This window comes from Trichechus manatus, unplaced genomic scaffold (genome assembly GCF_000243295.1).
Source record: "Trichechus manatus latirostris isolate Lorelei unplaced genomic scaffold, TriManLat1.0 scaffold00006, whole genome shotgun sequence".
NCBI lineage: Eukaryota > Metazoa > Chordata > Mammalia > Sirenia > Trichechidae > Trichechus > Trichechus manatus.
The window spans coordinates 2,913,619-2,932,752 of record NW_004443942.1 but is presented as its reverse complement, the minus strand read 5'-3'; the positions used below and the strand labels follow the sequence as shown (position 1 = coordinate 2,932,752).

Sequence of the window (19,134 nt, the reverse complement as noted above, 5' to 3'; positions counted from 1 at the left end):
AAATACACAGCTGATAGCCTTTAACGTGCTAAAAAACAGAAACAGGAGCCAGTAAATTAAAATTCCCCAATCGCCCGGGCTCCGCAAACACTTCTAGAGAAGTCTGGCATATTCTGGGTATTCCTCCGTGACTGAAGACCGGACATTCCTTTGGGGGAGAGCTGCTTCTTGTGTGCACAAAGACAGACAATAAACCCCCTCCTTTCATCACTTTCTCATTCACTCTGCAGAAGCTGGTTAAGTAGGGAGCTGAAAAAAACTTCCTTTACTCATTTGGGTGCACTGTCTTGTCTTCCAGACACCCCCACCCTAACGCTGCCAAAGCCCAGGGTCTGGAGACGGGTAGCGATTCCCGGCTCTGCGCCTGAGGGGCGCCAGGCCTCAACCCTACAAAGCACGTCTCAGGGAGGCCAGGCCCGCGAGGGGCAATTACGGGTCCTCAGGGCGCCAGAAAATCAGTGCTCTTAGACGCCATCGACAGCAGTCGGGCAGGGTAGAAGGGCGAATTTTCTTCCCATATTCCCGGTGAGAAAGCGAGGTAGAGGAGAAAGGGAGTTGTATAACTCGAGCATGGGATACGGATTCAGGAAACAAAGACAGTGGAAGAAGATGAGACAGCCACACCAACGCAGATTCACTCCAAAGCGCTCTCCGACTTTACGCAAGTCACCCACACGTCAACAGTGCTCAGCTTCCTTTACGCCACGGGCTTGGCCTCAGAGCCTTCGCGAATACGGCTTTGCGCACTGCGGCGGGGCTGCGCCTCAACCGAGCTTAGCACTTTGGCTCCTCCCCGCCGCATTGCGCGGATTGGTGGCGGACAGCATTCAGACCGCTGATTGGGTGATACAGGAGCCATTCGGGACGGCTCCGATGGGTTCGGCTGCCCCAGAGTGATAGTTCGGCTTCAGACACGCCTCAGCGCTAGCAGCGAGTCGGAGCTCTATGGAGGTGGCAGCGGGTGCCGGGTGGTGGCTGTAGCAGCGACTCCTCTGAGCTGAGAGTTTCAAGCCGTCCCCGACTCCTTCCTCCCCCTTCCCTCCCCCTTTTTTGTTTTCCGTTCCCCTTCCCTTTCCTTTCCCTGTTCCCGACGACCTGATCCTGAGGAGGCAGCTGCGGTGGCAGCTGCTGAGTTCTCGGTGAAGGTGAGTGGAGACGCCGCCGCCGCTGAGTGGAGCGCTCTAAAATGGCCGCCGTCCCCGCTGCTTGTTCTTGAGTGGTACAAAATGGCGGCCACAGGCGGATCCGGGCGGGGCGACCCTTTTTAGCAGTTCTTACACGCTTCGGGCACTTGGAAATTTTTCGCCTTTGTTCTCCATTTTCCTTGTTGATGGAGTAGAAGGAAAACAGCAGCCTTGGCCGGCGGTCGTCCTATGGTGGCTCTTCGTGGTCGGCCCTGTAGGGCCGAGGCAGGCCGAGGCGCGGGTGTGTTGGAACGAGGAGTGAGGGTGGCGCGGCCTCGCGCGTCTTGGCGAGAAGGGCACGGCGCAGCGTCGCGTGGGCCGGCGGTGAGGGCCCAGCCGTTGGCGCGGGACCAGCGTAGGCGCAGAAGTCCCGGAGCCAGGCCTTCCGGCGGGAGGAGGTATATAAGGCCGGACTCGCTGCCGGGTGGGAAGCGGACGGGCTGTTCTTGAGAGGTCGGGAGGAGGTCCTCCCCGGCGGGCCCCACTGGGACGGGATGGGGAGAAAATAAGGGTTTCTGCCTCTTTTGTCAGCTGAGACGGTAAGGGAGAAGTGGTTGTCAGTCCCGAGGGGACTTATGGGGTGGGAGGGGAGCCCGCTTAGAGGCGGCGGGTGGGAAGGAGGCCGCCTTCCTGCCCGAAGAACAAAGAGCCGGGGCTGGTCCGGCGGGGGCGGCCTCGGCTCCTCCCCACCGGCGAGAGAGGCGCCTCTTACGGCAGGGGAGACCAGCGGCTTCGCGAGGAGGCTGTCGGAAGCGCTTCTCTAAGTCAATCCTGGGTGGGAGGAATCCACTGCTCTTTTGTTCCCAGGAAGGGAAAAATGGGGCGGAGGTTCCTGCTGCCATGTTGTGGCCCTGGTCTTCCGCCTGTCTGCTGCCAGCCGCTGTTCACCCAGGCCCCTTATCTCTCACATCTTTCCAGATGTGCTTTGTGGGGAGGACTTAACAGAATGTATAGTGAGAAAAACTGCCGAACAGTGTTTAGTTATTTCTTATCTAGTCTACTGGGCTCATCTTTGAGGTAAAAAAAGTTATTCCATTTTCCACATAATGTGCCCATGTTGATAGAGATTTTCTGATATCTTAATGCTGGGTTTTAGAGGAGGTAGACTATGGCTTTTGTAAAAAGCAGCTTTGGGGATGGTCTTAACTAAATTTATTTCTATGAAGGCTGTCCTTTGCATCCTGGAAAACAATGAAATTTCCAGGTGGCTAAGCAAAATGAGATTTTGTTGTCCTTTTGTGTTTTGAGTGCATTCTGTTTTAGTCTTAAGAGAGCTGCAGTGCAGTGGGGGAAAAAGTTCAACCAACTGCAGTGCCAGTATTTGAAATAAGTTACAATTGAATGAAGGTTTATAGATGTATATGTTAGTAGTGTCTAATTTTGGTGCTCTTTCTCATTCTAGGTTTTTCATTTGTCCCTTCCCGTCCCCTCCCCATCCATTAATATTATTCTTTTGAAGATTCTTCGTTGTCAAGCCGCCAAAGTGGAGAGTGCGATTGCAGAAGGGGGTGCTTCTCGTTTCAGGTATGTGTGGGTTTATTTTTGAGGATCTTTTTGAAAAAACCAATCAAAACCAAGAGTTACTACAGCAAATAATTCTGATGTAATGTGCTGCAAATTTAATAAATAATGTGCCATATACATTAAAAGAAGTCCTTAAATTTTTTCTGATCATTCTCTAATACTTGTCATTTAAAGAATAAATGTAATACACTTAGTTGACTCTCTGTTAGTCCCAAACTTAGTCTTCATCTGTGGTGTAATTTCTCAAGTACAAAGTAATTAAACCTTCCATCCCTTTTGAGTGAGACTTAATTGGGGTGTAGTTAAAAAAAATTTTTTTTTTTTTAATTTAAATAGTGCTTCTTCGGACGGAGGAGGAAGTAGGGGTGCACCTCAGCACTATCCCAAGACCACTGGCAACAGGTATCGTAAACATAAAAATGAATGGGTTTTTAAATAGTACATTTACACTGAAAGTCTTGCCTATGCGTAACAGTGTAGATAATGTTATGGGACATGGTTTCTGTTAGGTATCCTAAATTTAGAATATCAACTCTTAATTATTTCTTAGTCATCTAATGTCAGTTGAGGCCCACAAGCTGTTATTTTTTATTTTACTGTTTTGTTTTCACTGATGCTATGTTTGTAATTAGCAGTTATTATCCTTGCTAATTGGTACTAGTGAAGTAGTGTGCGTGGAACATGGCCATAGTTTTATAGAATCATCTAGAGAATGTTGGTTCTCAAGGTGTGGCTCCTGGACCAGCATCGTTAGCATTACCTGGGCATTTAACAAAGGGAATTCTTAAGCCCCACCCCAGATCTACTAAATTGGAAACTCTGGATGTAGGCCCAACATTGTAAGCCTTTCAGGTGATTCTGAACCCTGGTGATTAAGAGCTATGGCTGCCAACCGAAAGGTCAGCAGTTCGAATCCACAAGCCACTCCTTGGAAGCCCTGTGGGGCAGTTGTTCTACTCTGTCCTGTAGAATCGCTGTGAATTGGAATCAATTTGATGGCAGCAGATTTGGGACACCCACATCATTCCCCCCCTCCCCCCCAAGGTGATTCTGATGCACATCATGGTTTAAGAACCACTGGTCTACAGAGTTGCTTAGTTGTGAGGGTAGTTAGGAACACCTAAACTGTTTTTTTTTATTTAGAAGAGTTTCTTACAGTATGATATTTGGTATATCATTGGATGCCATGTCTTTAATATTCTAAATATTAATTATGAATCTCTTTAATTTCATTAATTAGCGAGTTCCTGGGGAAAACCCCAGGGCAAAACGCTCAGAAATGGATTCCTGCACGAAGCACTAGACGAGATGACAACTCCGCAGCAAACAACTCCGCAAACGAAAAAGAACGACATGATGCAATCTTCAGGAAAGTAAGAGGGTAAGTTGTTTATAGGTGTGTTTTGTCATTTCACTAAAAGTGGGAAGAAAGAAGACTGGATTAGCTATACTTCTTTCGTGTGCAAGCAGTGCTATTGGGATTGAAAAAAACAGGATTTCAGAAGGCAATGTTGATAGCTTTTTAAAGAATTATTTTAAACTGAAAAGCAGCGTTTTGGGGCCTACGCTTTCAGCCGTTAGGTTAAAACCCCCAAACCTATTGTACTGGCATTTTCCTTGCCTGGTGTGTTATTTAGTGGAGCAGGTCATCTAATGGTCTCATCTTCTGGTTTAGCCTTGATAATAAGGAGGCCTTAGTGCCCTCAACTTTGAGAAAGTGAGAAAGGTTTTTGTTAAACAGCTGAAGACCCCCAGTCTGATACACATACAGTCTGAGTGACGTTTGTTTCAATGTCCCTTTGTCTAGGTGGGTAGGAAAAAAATGTCTTGATGTTAAAGGGAGATGGTAGAAGAAAAATCAACGTAATGTAAAAGCTATTTTTCAACTCAAAGTAATTCTTTGTGTATTGGCTGATACTTAAAATGTGATTCCTTTTTCCTCAGCATACTAAATAAGCTTACTCCTGAAAAGTTTGACAAGCTATGCCTTGAGCTCCTCAATGTGGGTGTAGAGTCTAAACTCATCCTTAAAGGGGTCATACTGCTGGTAAGTTAAGTGTTAACTCAAATATTTAACAAGCTCAAGTTTTGTTTTTGTTTTTTAACTTTTAAAACCCTGAGGTGTAGCTTAGGTACGTGTATTTGAATACTGATGGTGATGAAAAGAGAATCACTAGCTTAATGTTATTACATTTAAGAAGTAGATTTTAAATTGTTCATATTACACTTGAAGTATTAAACAGACTGTCAGCAGGCCATCTTTTTTCCTCCCCTCCTCCTGCGGAAAACATTTTCGTCTTGGAAATGAATTATATGATACTTGATATAAGACTTCAGAGTCTGTTTACAGTTTTGATATCCAAGATATTTTCAGCTCCTGGGGGAAGGGGTGTGGTTAGTATGAGATCTCTATAATTGGATATTTTTATATACTCTTTAATAGGTAACATTTAGGTGCTTTTGTTCTTTCCAGACTACTAAGCGTTTTGCATGTATTACCTAATTTAATTCACAGAATAAACCTTATAAGAGTGGTGTTTTCATTCCCAGATTATAGATGAGAAGTTGTAAAGGAGGAGTTTTTAGGAAAATTTAACATTTAGTATTTTTTAAAATAATATTTTCTGTAGATTGTGGACAAAGCCCTAGAAGAGCCAAAGTATAGCTCACTGTATGCTCAGCTATGTCTGCGATTGGCAGAAGATGCACCAAACTTTGATGGCCCAGCAGCAGAGGGTCAACCAGGACAGAAGCAAAGCACAGTAAGTAAGAATGGGTTTGCTTATTTTTAAAGTTCATTTGAAAGATTTCATTAAGAAAACTCCCGAATGTCTTTTGTGTTCCTGGTAGACATTCAGACGCCTCCTAATTTCAAAATTACAAGATGAATTTGAAAACCGAACCAGAAATGTTGATGGTAAGAATTTATATTTGATACTAAGGTGGTGCAGTGATTAAAGCACTCAGCTGCTAACTGTAAAGATAGGTGGTTCCAGCCCACCAACTGCTCTGAGGGAGAAAGATGTGGCAGTCGGCTTCCATAAAGATTTACAGCCTTGGAAACCCTATGGGGCAGTTCTACTCTACTATAGCCCCTATGAGTTGGGAGTCAATTCTATGGCAGTGGGTTTAGTTTTTGGTTTAGTAGTATAAGAGTTATATCAGTGAACTCAAACATACCAGTGAACATGAAGATAGCACAGTACCAGGCAGTGTTTTGTTCAGTTACACATAAGGTCACCGTGAGTCAGAACTGACTCAGTGGCAGCTAATAACAGCAGTGTGTATTTTCAACATAATTCTGAATGTTGACTTTATTCGTTGGGTTTTTTTCCTTCTTCAGTCTATGATAAGCGTGAAAATCCCCTCCTTCCTGAGGAGGAGGAACAGAGAGCCATTGCTAAGATCAAGATGTTGGGGAACATCAAATTCATTGGAGAGCTTGGCAAGCTTGATCTTATTCATGAATCTATCCTTCATAAGTGCATCAAAACAGTAAGTACAACTGGGAATTTAGGTAGTCATTGGTTATGTCATTATTTGGGGGAAACAAATCAATTAAAATTGCTTTGTACTGTCTGAGAAGGGTGGTGGGTTAGCTAAATATTTTATTAGATGACCAGTAAATCTGGCATCTAGAGCAGAACTGTTACTTGAATGTTGTGAAGCAGTGCATGGTAGGAGTGTATTATGCAAACATTAAGGAAAAAGTTACATCTAAATGAAGATAGCTGTAAGATTTTTTTCAGCATGCGGCTTTTATTTGGTAGCTTTTGGAAAAGAAGAAGAGAGTCCAACTCAAGGATATGGGAGAGGATTTGGAGTGCCTCTGTCAGATAATGAGGACAGTGGGACCTAGATTAGATCATGAACGAGCCAAGGTGGGTATCTTGCTTGATGAAAATGGTATATATAGTTTGTCTTAATTTTATTCCGTAAACAACGTATTTGTATGACATTGTGGGGGATTGTCATATTTAGTCATTAATCTTGATTAATGATCCAGAAAGAAATCTTAAAAGCCTTAACGATTACATATTCGCTTTAGCAATTTCTTCCAATTATGTATTTTTCCTTTATCAGTCCTTAATGGATCAGTACTTTGCCCGAATGTGCTCCTTGATGTTAAGTAAGGAATTGCCAGCAAGGATTCGCTTCCTGCTGCAGGTAAGCTGGGTTTTTTTTAAATATGTTGTTAAGCTGACTTTCCTGTTAAAGAATATCAGAGTAAAAGTTACACTGTTTTTAAATTAAAGGATACCGTAGAGTTGCGAGAACACCATTGGGTTCCTCGCAAGGCTTTTCTTGACAATGGACCAAAGACGATCAATCAAATCCGTCAAGATGCAGTGAAGGTAAGATATTTATTTATTTTGGACAAGTGAGTTTTTAAGTATTGCACTGGCACAGGGACCTTACTAATTTCTACATAAATATTTTAGTGTAGCTCTTCTTATTGGTGGTACATAATGTTTTAATGTATGGATTGACACAGTGCCTGCAACGATGGGCTCAATCACACATGACAACGATTGTGATAGTGGTGCGGGACCAGGCAGTGTTTTGTTCTGTTGTACCTAGGGTCACTGGGAGTTGGAAGAAATTTGATGGCACCTAACAACATATTTTGGGAAGAAAATATTTAGAGAAGTTATATAAATAGCATTCTGACATTCTTGAAGTTTTTCTCTGATTTTCCCGATATAAAGAATTTTAGTTTTAAGTAAAATATTGTTTCCAGAGACAAAGGTGCTTATTCACTTTATTTCTAAAGGATCTAGGAGTGTTTATTCCTGCTCCTATGGCTCAAGGGATGAGAAGTGACTTCTTTCTGGAGGGACCGTTTATGCCACCCAGGATGAAAATGGATAGGGACCCACTTGGAGGACTTGCTGATATGTTTGGACAAATGCCAGGTGATTTTGAACAAGACACTGGTTTTGGTTAAACTACAAAATCAGTTAAACGTTTTAGTAGTAGAGTTTTAAGAGTTGTTCATATATGTATTTTAAGGTAGCGGAATTGGTACTGGTCCAGGAGTTATCCAAGATAGATTCTCACCCACCATGGGGCGTCATCGTTCAAATCAACTCTTCAATGGCCATGGGGGACACATCATGCCTCCCACACAATCGCAGTTTGGAGAGATGGGAGGCAAGTTTATGAAAAGCCAGGTAAGAAAACATTCAGAAATGTTAACGCAACAAGTGTTAAGTCCTGAAAATATATATGATTTTAGTTTTGCTCTTAAAATGCAAATATTTTAGGTGTGTTTGTATGTTTCTAAACCACATTTACATTTGTGATAGTTAATTTCAAGCTGAGTGAAATTCTTATCTTCAAGACTAGTAAAGTATTAGTAAAATCACATCACTTTATTTGACAGGTTGGATTTTTATTATTTCATCTTTTATATCGTCTGGGCAAATTAAACTTTTCTTATGCTTAATTGGCTCATCCCTCTGGTACTTAATTACCATGATTTGTGGACCCTTTTTTATCTAGACTTTCTCCCTTTCTGAAATAGGGGCTAAGCCAGCTCTACCATAACCAGAGTCAGGGACTCTTATCCCAGCTGCAAGGACAGTCGAAGGATATGCCACCTCGGTTTTCTAAGAAAGGACAGCTTAATGCAGATGAGGTACATTTGTCTGTGTTATTTATAGTTTGTCAATTCAGAAATCTATTGCCCGATGATTATAAAAAGACGCGTTATTAAGAGGACTTATGCTGGAGTTCTTTATCTCTTTTCTCTCTTTTCTGTACTTCTTTTTCTTTCTTTGGATGTCCAGCGTCCTATGAGCGATGATTATGAGATATGAGGGCGAGTCTCTTAAAAGTCTTTAATTAGAACAAGGGAAATGGTTGTCGAGGTTTTGCTGTAGTTTCGCTGTAAGTAGGGTGACTGAACTAAGTAAAGCAAGGCACTTTCTTAACTGTACTTACACTTGGTGATTTTTATTTGAATATTTTGGTTATGCTAATCTAGGAGAATTCTGTTAACAAATACAAGACTTAACTGACTATATGTTACTTCTGTGTGAAACAGGTCTTTCATTTGCTTGCCAGAAATTAAACCTGGCATGGAATTACCTTATTCTTAGAGAAACTTGTGTTTCTCCCCTAGATTCTGTCACATTTGTATATATTGGATTACTTTTAGGATGTTGGAATGTTACACTTAATGTTAGCTAACTGTATGCTGTTAACTTGGATATCTGTTTTGATTTGCATTCAATTCCAGATTAGCCTGAGGCCTGCTCAGTCTTTCCTAATGAATAAAAATCAAGTGCCAAAGCTTCAGCCCCAGATAACTATGATTCCTCCTAGTGCACAGCCACCACGCACTCAAACACCACCTCTGGGACAGGTATGGGCCCTAGTATGACGATATTTTCTATTGTTCCAGTACTAAAGATAGGTTTTGTTTTATTTACTGTTTTTTTTTTCCTCCAACCCCACAAGCTCTTTTTATTTATGTAAACATTAATAGCTGTTATGTTGCTGTTTTTTAGACACCTCAGCTTGGTCTCAAAACTAATCCACCACTTATCCAGGAGAAGCCTGCCAAGACCAGCAAAAAGCCACCACCATCAAAGGAAGAACTACTTAAGTTAACTGTAGGTTTCATGTAATTCCATAAATATTTTCTAATCCATGAAGTACAGTTGGGATAGGGAAAACACTAAATTGTGTTCTCTTCAGGAAACTGTTGTGACGGAGTATCTGAATAGTGGAAATGCAAATGAGGCTGTCAATGGCGTAAGAGAAATGAGGGCTCCTAAACACTTTCTTCCTGAGATGTTAAGCAGAGTAATCATCCTGTCACTAGACAGAAGTGATGAAGATAAAGAAAAAGCAAGTTCTTTGATCAGTTTACTGAAACAGGAAGGGATAGCCACAAGCGACAACTTCATGCAGGTAGAACACTTTTAATTTTGTGATGAGAACTCTGCCATTCAAATTTGGAAAAGGAAACTAAAACTGTGTTCTGTATTCCTTTTAAGGCTTTCCTGAATGTATTGGACCAGTGCCCCAAACTGGAGGTTGACATCCCTTTGGTGAAATCTTATTTAGCACAGTTTGCAGCTCGTGCCATCATTTCAGAGCTGGTGAGCATTTCAGAACTAGCTCAACCACTGGAAAGTGGCACCCATTTTCCTCTCTTCTTACTTTGCCTTCAGCAGTTAGCTAAATTACAAGATCGAGAATGGTTAACAGAACTTTTTCAACAAAGCAAAGTCAATATGCAGAAAATGCTTCCAGGTAAGAGAATGCTGGGTTTTTTTGTTTCAGAATTTCTAATGCCTTGAGTGGACTTACATAGTTTACACAGTCTGATTAGCCTGTCCAAATAATGATTAACGTTAACCACAGATAGACCTTATAAAAAGAAGAGATAATTATGATGGGTTTATTATTTTTATTTGAGCCATATGTTAGAGTTGCAGTTACTAGGTTGGATTGGTTGATTTGTTTTCCTTCATGTACATGAATCTAGCACATTTGGGAAATCATTTCTAAAGCTTCTGCTTCTGGATAGGCCAACTGGGTAAAAATGAACTATCTGATGACAGAAATGGCTTTGTCTCTTTCAGAAATTGATCAGAATAAGGACCGCATGTTGGAGATTTTGGAAGGGAAGGGACTGAGTTTCTTATTCCCACTCCTCAAACTAGAGAAGGAACTGTTAAAGCAAATAAAGTTGGATCCATCCCCTCAAACCATATACAAATGGATTAAAGATAACATCTCTCCCAAACTTCATGTAGATAAAGGATTTGTGAACATCTTAATGACTAGGTAAGATGACAAAAGTTGTGGTCTTCTGCATACAGTGTATAGTTAAGTTGTTTTATTTACTAGAAAAAATAAGACTAAAGGAGGAGACCAAGTTATCCCTTTTTTTTTTTTTTTTTTGATAACTAGAAAACTCACTCTTGGTTTCTAATGAGCTTTATTGTTACTGTCCAGCTTCTTACAGTATATTTCTAGTGAAGTAAACCCACCCAGTGATGAAACAGATTCTTCCTCTGCTCCTTCCAAAGAACAATTAGAGCAGGAGAAACAACTGCTGCTTTCTTTCAAGCCAGTAATGCAGAAATTCCTTCATGATCATGTTGATCTTCAAGTCAGTGCTCTGTATGCTCTTCAGGTGCACTGCTACAACAGCAACTTCCCAAAAGGTAAGAGGACCAATATCAGAAGAATAGTGGGTATGGCACTATTTTTAAAACAGCACACTAAGTAACCTGATTACATTTTATTTATTAGGCATGTTACTCCGCTTTTTTGTTCACTTTTATGACATGGAAATTATTGAAGAAGAAGCTTTCTTGGCTTGGAAAGAAGATATAACCCAAGAGTTTCCAGGGAAAGGCAAGGCTTTGTTCCAGGTAAATTTTACTTTGTTAGAGAAATTTGTATGTATCACCCTGCACTGTTGCAAGCTATGGTTAAGTAGGCAGTTACCAGCAGCAAAGTGAGATAAAGCTATGAAATGAAATCATGCTTAAATCCTAGTGGTGTATAAGATGTTAGAGGTAACTAACATTTTTTAAGAGTAAAGCCACTTACATTATGCAAGTTTGGATTTAAGCTTTTTAAAAAAAACTTCAGTAAATGGTTGCTTCTGATTTTCTGTCTTGAATGGAATTCTCCCACTAGGGGAGGAACATATATATCAGGGGGCCTAAACTCAGCAGTGTGCAGTAATCACCTGAATAGTAGTTTAAACATAGGTTTTAGGGCCTAATTCCAGAGATTGTGATTCACTCAGTCTGTGGTAACAGATTCCAGGTAATTCTCATACTGGTATTCAGAGGCTCAAGGTTTGAGAAACAATGGTCTTAACAGTATCTTCACCTTTAAAATTTGCAAACTAGCTTCTTAAAAATTAGTTTGTCCTCAGAAAATCTGATCTAGTAATTCTGGAGTGGAGCTAGAAAGCAACTTTCTAGAAATATCCTCCCACCCACCAAGTACTGCTAACATTCAAGTCTAGGGGGGTCCACTGTCCTTTACTGAAGTGATCCTGAACTGTAAGTGGAGCAGTCTCATTCTTCAACCACTTGGGCTAACTGGCTGTAAACAGCTTGTAAATCCAGATAATAACCTTTTATAATTTAAAGCTAACATAAAAAGTATGTTTGTGGCGTGTTCTGAATGATGTTTTCAGTTATGTGTGTGTTATTACCTAGAATTTTTGTTCTTGGGCAGATTGCTAGTTAAGTCCTGAACCAAAATTTCTGCTTTGAATTTTTCTTTTATAAGTACAACTTATTTGTTAAATTACAAATATAATTTATAGGTGAATCAGTGGCTAACCTGGCTAGAAACTGCTGAAGAAGAAGAATCAGAGGAAGAAGCTGATTAAAAGAACCAGCCAAAGCCTTAAATTGTGCAAAACATACTGTTGCTATGATGTAACTGCATTTGACCTAACCACTGCGAAAATTCATTCCGCTGTAATGTTTTCACAATATTTAAAGCAGAAGCACGTCAGTAGGATTTCCTTCTGCATAAGGTTTTTTTGTAGTGTATGTCTTAATCATAGTCTACCATCAGATATTTTAGGAGTACCTTTAATGTTTAGATAGTATATTAGCAGCATGCAATAATTACATCATAAGTTCTCAAGCAGAGGCAGTCTATTGCAAGGACCTTCTTTGCTGCCAGTTACCATAGGCTGTTTTAAGTTAGAAAACTGAATAGCAACACTGAATACTGTAGAAATGCACTTTGCTCAGTAATACTTGAGTTGTTGCAATATTTGATTATCCATTTGGTTGTTACAGAAAAATTCTTAACTGTAATTGATGGTTGTTGCCGTAATAGTATATTGCCTGTATTTCTACCTCTAGTAATGGGCTTTATGTACTAGATTTTAATATCCTTGAGCCTGGGCAAGTGCACAAGTCTTTTTAAAAGAAACATGGTTTACTTGCACAAAACTGATCAGTTTTGAGAGATCGTTAATACCCTTGAAGTGGTTTTTGTGGGTGTGAAACAAATGGTGAGAATTTTAATTGGTCCCTCTTATTATAGTATTGAAATTAAGTCTACTTAATTTATCAAGTCATGTTCATGCCCTGATTTTATATACTTGTATCTATCAATAAACATTGTGATACTTGATGTAGTTGTGTGTGACTTCTGATAGCATTTACAGATTGATGGAAGATTGTTTTGTTTTGAAGTAGGAGGCCTATCTTACTAGTTTGAAGACAGACCATAGGTCTTACGAATTGGAAGGATATTGCTATGAGCAACAACACTTGGTGGCGTTTACTTTTTCCATGTCATAATGAAATACATGGTGAACTCTTAATAGAACAACCACCCTCATAGCCAAAGTAAGCATAACTTATCTTGAAGGCATCATTCCCAGTAACTATGCCTGAATTCCCAGGAAGATTGCCAGTATTCCAGTAACTTTGCCTGGCTTCTTGATCCAGTGGAAGTTAAGATGTATTTTTAGGAACAAAAAATAATTTTCCCATACTCCTAAACCCACCCCATTGCTGACCTTCTCTGGAACATTTTGTCGATTCTAGGCTTGCTTGGCTAACATTGGCTTGAGTGGGGATTCTTGAGAACATGGACCTCTGGAGTCCTGCTTGCTGACCTAGCACCTGAGAGCAACCTGTACTTGGTTTGGGGAGAGCTTCAGGGAGTTGAGTAACCCATTATCTATACTGCTGAATCTAAATAGAACCTTCAGTGTTGGAAGAAGCTCTAAACCTGCTCATCCAGGGGTGGGTAAAACCAGCATCCTGTGCCCTGTTTGAGTTGGAGAAGCTAGAAGCCCTTCATATGTACTAAAAGCAGTCATTTTCACTGAAATCTTAATAGGTAATGAGTTTAGATACGCGTTTATAGCTGTCAACAGATAAATACAGCAAAATTACGGCTAAGCAGAAGTTTATATAAACTCATAATAGTTAAAATTTTAGGAAATTGATTTAGCAAGGCTATAAAAATAAAGGGGAGCTGTAAATTGCTTTATTACTGGCCTTCTACCTAACCCTTCCCCCAAGACAGGAAAATGTCTTTTTAATGCAGCAAATGTGATTGAAGAGGTAGGTCTTGGCTACTCAATTCAGCTTGTGTCCGTGATTCTCCCAAATCAGCTAGCTAGAAGACTGGGCCAAAAGAAGTCTTGGAACTAGTCCTGGTTTGCAGAAGTTTGTCCTGGGTTGCAGGAGTATGTTTTCATCCCCGGACAGTTCAAGAATGATTGAATGATATTGATTGACCTCTTTTAAAGTAATACCCCCATCTTGTTCAAGACACTGAATGGTATTTTATGTGGTTTAAGAGCTACAGCTGCTAACCAAAAGGTTGGTAGTTGGAATCCACCAGCCACTTCTTGGAAACCCAGTGGGGCAGTTCTGCTCTGTCCTGTAGGGTCTCTATGAGTTGGAATTGACTCAACAGCAATGGGTTTGGTTTGGTTTTTATACTACGGAGTGGCAATATTTGGATGTACTTGTGCATACTTTCCTCGAATGCCTTGTAATGTTTTTCAGCATACAAATATGCAATGACTTACCTTTTTAAGATTCCATGACTTTACTGCCCCGGATTTCCAGTTTCCTTTCTGTGTAGCAAAAACTCAGTTGTGTATGTTCACTTGCCAACTCCATTTTTTCCTATTCCCAAACCTCAGTAAGGCTACATGTTCTTGCACCCCTACGCCAAATGTTTCTCAGGGTCAGCGTTAACTCCAGTACTGTTTATCACTGGGTTTGGTCATCCTATAGGTGGAATTTGACAGTTATTCCTTGTGACTGCTCACTTGTTTCCAGGACACCCTACTGTTGGTTTTCTTTCTACCTCATTGGCTGTTCCTTCACAGGTGCAATAACATACTCCTGATGGCTTTAAAAAACACCTTTTTTGTTGTTTGGCTCTGTCAGACCCTACATGCCAATCCATCATACCCTGTTTGCCTTCAAAGCATCCAGAACCTTTTCAAATGCCACCCTTGTTTGTCACCTACATACCACAATAGGCTTAACTAAACGCCGTGTTTAACACTTGTTCTTCGTTCAGTCTCAATACCGCAGTCAGAAGAGGAATCACTTTAAAAAACAGGCAAAAGTTAGATCACGCCAATTCAAAACCTGCCAAATGGCTTTCCACCTAATTAGATTTTTTCTGATCTAATTTCCTACTACTGGCCCTCACGGTGCTCCAGCCGCACTGGCCTTGGAGTTCCTGGGACATGCGGAATATGCCTTGGAGCCTTGGAGGCTTTCTGTTCATACCCCATCCCCACCCCATAACTGAATGACTGGCTCTCTCACGTTAGTCAGGACTTGGTTAAAATGTCACATATTGATAAGGTTACCACTGTCTACCCTATTCTAAAATGTAACTAAACACATACTCCTTAACTCTTCCCTGCTGTATGTGTCTCTGTGTCATTATCTGACACACTACATGTTTATATCTGACTTCCTCCAGAATGTGGAGAGTATAAAATTTTTGTTTTGTTCACTGCTGAATCCCCAGTGCCTAGCACACAGTAAGCACTCAAATATTTGTTAAATCATGATCTAATGAAATTAACCTACATATGCAGGATCTGGACCTGGAAGAAGCAGTGGAAAGAACTCAGGACTGGAGTTCTGCTAGATCTAGGGGTAACCTCTACAACCTAGCAGTGTGATCTAAGGCAAGATATTTCATTTCTCTGAGACTTATTTTGAAAATGGGGTTAATACTTACAGATTACCATGAGGGCTAAGTAAGGTAAAATGTGAAAGTAGCATGAATATATGTTTTGTGAATCTTCTCAGTAGCTTTTCCAAGTGGCACAGTGATAAACTGCTCAGCTGCTAACTGAAAGGTCGGCAGTTGGAACCCACCAGCCGCTAAGTGGGAGAAGGATGTGGCAGTCTGCTAACATTAAGATTACAGCCTTTGAGTATGGGGTCTTGAAGGCCTGTGAGCAGCCATTTAAGATGCTCCACTGGTCTCACCCCTTCGGGAGCAAGGGAGAATGAAGATAACAGGATACAAGGAAAAGATGAATCCAAAGGACTAATGGACCACAGCTACCAAGGCCTCCACCAGGCTGAGTACAGTACAGCTAGATGGTGCCCAGCTACCACCACTGACTGCTCTGACCGGAATCACAACAGAGGGTCCTGGACAGAGCTGGAGAAGGATGTAGAACACAATACTAACACAAAAAAGACCAGATTTACTGGCCTAACAGAGACTGGAGAAACTCCGAGAGTACGGCCCCTGGACACCCTTTTAGCTCGGTGATGAAGTCACTTCCGAGGTTCACCGTTCAGTTGGGGTTTGGACAGCCCCATAAAACAAATCAGGACTGATGAGGCACAGCAGTTAAGGGACAAGGGCTAGAAGGCAGGAGGGAACAGGAAAGCTGGTGATAGGGAACTTAAGGTTGAGAAAGGACAGTGTAGACATGTCGGGTTGTTGACCATTGTCATAGGGCAATATGGGTACTAACTGTTTAATGAGAAACTATTTTGTTCTGTAAACCATCTAAGCCACGAAAAAAAAAATTATGTGAAATCAAATGGACAACAGTTAACTCAAAAAAGTTTGATGGGAAGCCTAGGGGACAGTGAGTTTAAGACAATGGTGATGGAATAATTTGGAAAAGGATAGTGAGAATAGCAGCACAACTGGAATAACTTAGTTGATACCACCGAATTGTACGTGTAGAAAATTTTGAAATGGTGTAACTCTGGCTATGTATATTTTCACAAAAAAAAGAAAAAGTTCATCCAAGGTCGGGAAGGGAGAGTGTTGACATGTCGTGGGGTTGTTAACCAATGTCATAAAACAATATGTGTACTGACTGTTTAGTGAGAAACTATTCTGTAAACATTCACCTAAAGTACAATAAAAAAAAAAAAAAAAGATTACAGCCTTTGGAACCCCGTGGAGCAGTTCTACTCTGTCCTATAGAGTCACTACAAGTTAGGATCAATTTGATGGCAATGGGTTTGGTTTTGGTTTGGTCCCCATAAGAACTGCTTCCATCCTCTGAGCTTCCAAGATCACTAGCAAAATCTAATGAGTATTTCTTGGTCTTATTTGACCTATGAAAAGCATTCAACAGTTGACTACTCCCTCTTTCCTATGTTGTTTATTTTCCTCTCAGGCTTCTCCTCAGTCTTCTTTCAAGGCCCTCTTTTATAGCTTGGCCCCTGAATTGCTGTTCTGCTTTCCTCCTTTAACACTATCGCTCACTTCTGTACCTCTGATTACCAAGGAGACATTTGACAGAGCAGAGAGCAGCAGAAACAGGACACAAGTCACACAGGCTGCCCAGACCTAGAAACCTGTCTGCCCTTACCCCTACCTCCACCCCAGGACCTCCATAGCCACCTGGAGTTCGTTCTAGGAAGATGGAATATAACAAGATGTGGGTGAGAAATCCCCAGGCCACAGAGGGCAATGCAGATCAGGAATGCTGTCTCTGTAGCATCCTCTGCCTGCCTCCCAGGAGACAGCCGCTTTGGCAGGATAAAAACCAGTTGCCATCCATCCAATTGACTCCCATGGTGGCCTCGTGTGTCAGCGTAGAACTGTGCTCCGTAGGGTTTTCAATGACTGATTTTTCAGAAGTGGACATCCAGGCCTTTCTTCCAAGGTACCTCTGAATGGACTTTCATGAGAAAAATTTGTGAATGTTCCCCCAAAAAGGGTAGATTTGTAATGATATACAACCTTAATACTGAAAGTGTAGTCTTTGGATAAGCATCACTGGGGAGCTTGTTAGAAATACAGAATATTTGTCTCACTGCAGACCTGCTGGATCAGAATCTCTATATGATTTCTTTGCATATTAAAGTTTGTGAAGCAGTGATCTACAATATAATAGACTCAGATGCCCTTGCTGACCACTAGGCTTGTACTTCCTTCCCACCCACAGTGGCCCTGAGCCCTCAGCTTCTATTTAATTGTGAAGCAATTATATACTCCCATATTTTCCTACCAACTAAACCACTGACTTGTCAACTATAGCACCCACACATGACTTCCTTTTATTTAATATGGATGAAGGGTCCTAGCAATTTACCAAAGACCAAGCCCTCTCATGCTCAGACCCCATTCCCTGGAGCCAAATAACCACAAGGCATTTGCTGAGCACCACCATAGAGAACCAGGGCTCACTGGCCACAGCACAGCTGACATTGAAAGCATGCTGCCAGTCATGTGCCACCTGAAAGCTTCAAAGCTGCTTTGAATTAGAGTTTTGAATGAGATCAGATGTTTGCAATGTGGGATTCAATAAGGAAGAGTCTCTGAGTCATCTTGGAGTATCCAAAACGTAGAAACCTGAGTTCTGCAATTTCTATGAAGCATGACAAAGAAGGATGCGCCTGGTTCCAATGGTAGAGAGTTCTGGCTAGAACCAACTAGGAGGCTGCTGCAGGCTACTGAAGCAAGGTTTTAGCATCCATCAAACCAGCCCCAGCATTTGTCCCTCACATAATTGCTCACAGACAAGGAATATGCATGCAGACATTTTCCAAAACTCAAATATGAAGTAGAGAGCTTGGCCCAAGGGCATTCCTTCACATTGCTTTAGCTGCCACTCCACACAGACAGCAGCAGGAGGTAAGATAAGTGAGAAGCATGTTTGCACCCAGGCACACATGCAGGCCAGGACAATTGGCCGTGGGCAGAGGCAGGAAATTAAGTCTCCACTTCTTTCCAGTTAAGGAAATCAGAGTACCAGCTCGCATTGAAGAAATCACAGCAGTATTGTTTTAAAGAAGGAAACAGTCTAGGAGAGAACAAAGATTTTGGCATTGATCCCTCTCTGGAGAAGATACTATCATAGACACTCCACCTCACTTAGATGAATCCAGCCTGATTGGGACTAAAGAGCAAACTTACAGGTTGGTTTATTAGGATCATCTCAAGAGCAGTGATCTTCCAATAGTTGGACTGACACTTAATGCCTTTACAATTGTCAAAATAAATCAACAAGAATGGTTTCTAAGAAACAGTAGCCTTACAATTTACAGCCACATGGACAGCCTGGCAGCACATTTGCTGATGGCTACCATGTATCTGAAGGGGTACCTGGACTCAGACCAAATGGCTGCCATTGAGAGTTCAAGGGTAAACATGACTCCAACAAAATGAATTTGCTAAAACACGTGGTAGGAGAGAAGAAAGAAGCTACAAGAAACCTCAGACCATGGAATCCAATCTTCTCTCACAACTTCCATCTTATAGTTAAGAAATTCAGTTTTAAAAACAAAATATAGATTAAATAAAAAAAAGAACACCAATGGTTAAGATTGTGTGTCAACTTGGCTGGGCCATGATTCTCAGTGTTTTAATGATTGAATATACCGTGAGTAGCCAATCAGATGAAAGGGAGTCTCCTTGGGGGTGTGGCCCGCATCTGTATATAAGCAGA

General features: G+C 41.4%; 1 protein-coding gene and 1 non-coding gene across 4 annotated transcripts; both read left to right on the top strand.

The window, feature by feature from the left end:
- The first annotated feature begins 821 nt into the window (after positions 1 to 821).
- Positions 822 to 12,849, top strand: EIF4G2 (eukaryotic translation initiation factor 4 gamma 2). 3 transcript variants are annotated; one of them, XM_023737240.1, is made up of 21 exons: positions 822 to 1,145; positions 2,587 to 2,708; positions 3,045 to 3,110; positions 3,949 to 4,089; positions 4,653 to 4,755; positions 5,339 to 5,470; positions 5,559 to 5,625; positions 6,052 to 6,203; positions 6,479 to 6,589; positions 6,792 to 6,875; positions 6,965 to 7,063; positions 7,483 to 7,624; positions 7,722 to 7,882; positions 8,953 to 9,078; positions 9,224 to 9,328; positions 9,414 to 9,629; positions 9,716 to 9,974; positions 10,307 to 10,511; positions 10,683 to 10,894; positions 10,983 to 11,104; positions 12,019 to 12,845. In XM_023737240.1, exons 8-21 carry the CDS (start codon positions 6,120 to 6,122, stop codon positions 12,082 to 12,084), a joined length of 1,992 nt encoding a protein of 663 aa, XP_023593008.1. In that variant the 5' UTR covers positions 822 to 1,145; positions 2,587 to 2,708; positions 3,045 to 3,110; positions 3,949 to 4,089; positions 4,653 to 4,755; positions 5,339 to 5,470; positions 5,559 to 5,625; positions 6,052 to 6,119; the 3' UTR covers positions 12,085 to 12,845. The 3 variants fall into 3 exon arrangements, with proteins under 3 accessions (XP_023593008.1, XP_023593002.1, XP_023593004.1); XM_023737234.1 differs by lacking the exon at positions 822 to 1,145 and adding an exon at positions 8,236 to 8,349 and having other exon boundaries at positions 1,988 to 2,708; positions 12,019 to 12,849; XM_023737236.1 differs by lacking the exons at positions 822 to 1,145; positions 2,587 to 2,708; positions 3,045 to 3,110; ... (2 more) ...; positions 5,339 to 5,470; positions 5,559 to 5,625 and adding an exon at positions 8,236 to 8,349 and having other exon boundaries at positions 5,697 to 6,203.
- On the top strand, positions 8,395 to 8,536 carry LOC111822002 (small nucleolar RNA SNORD97). Its single transcript, XR_002825298.1, has one exon. It is a non-coding gene; the product is annotated as a small nucleolar RNA SNORD97 (small nucleolar RNA).
- Positions 12,850 to 19,134: the final 6,285 nt, after the last annotated feature.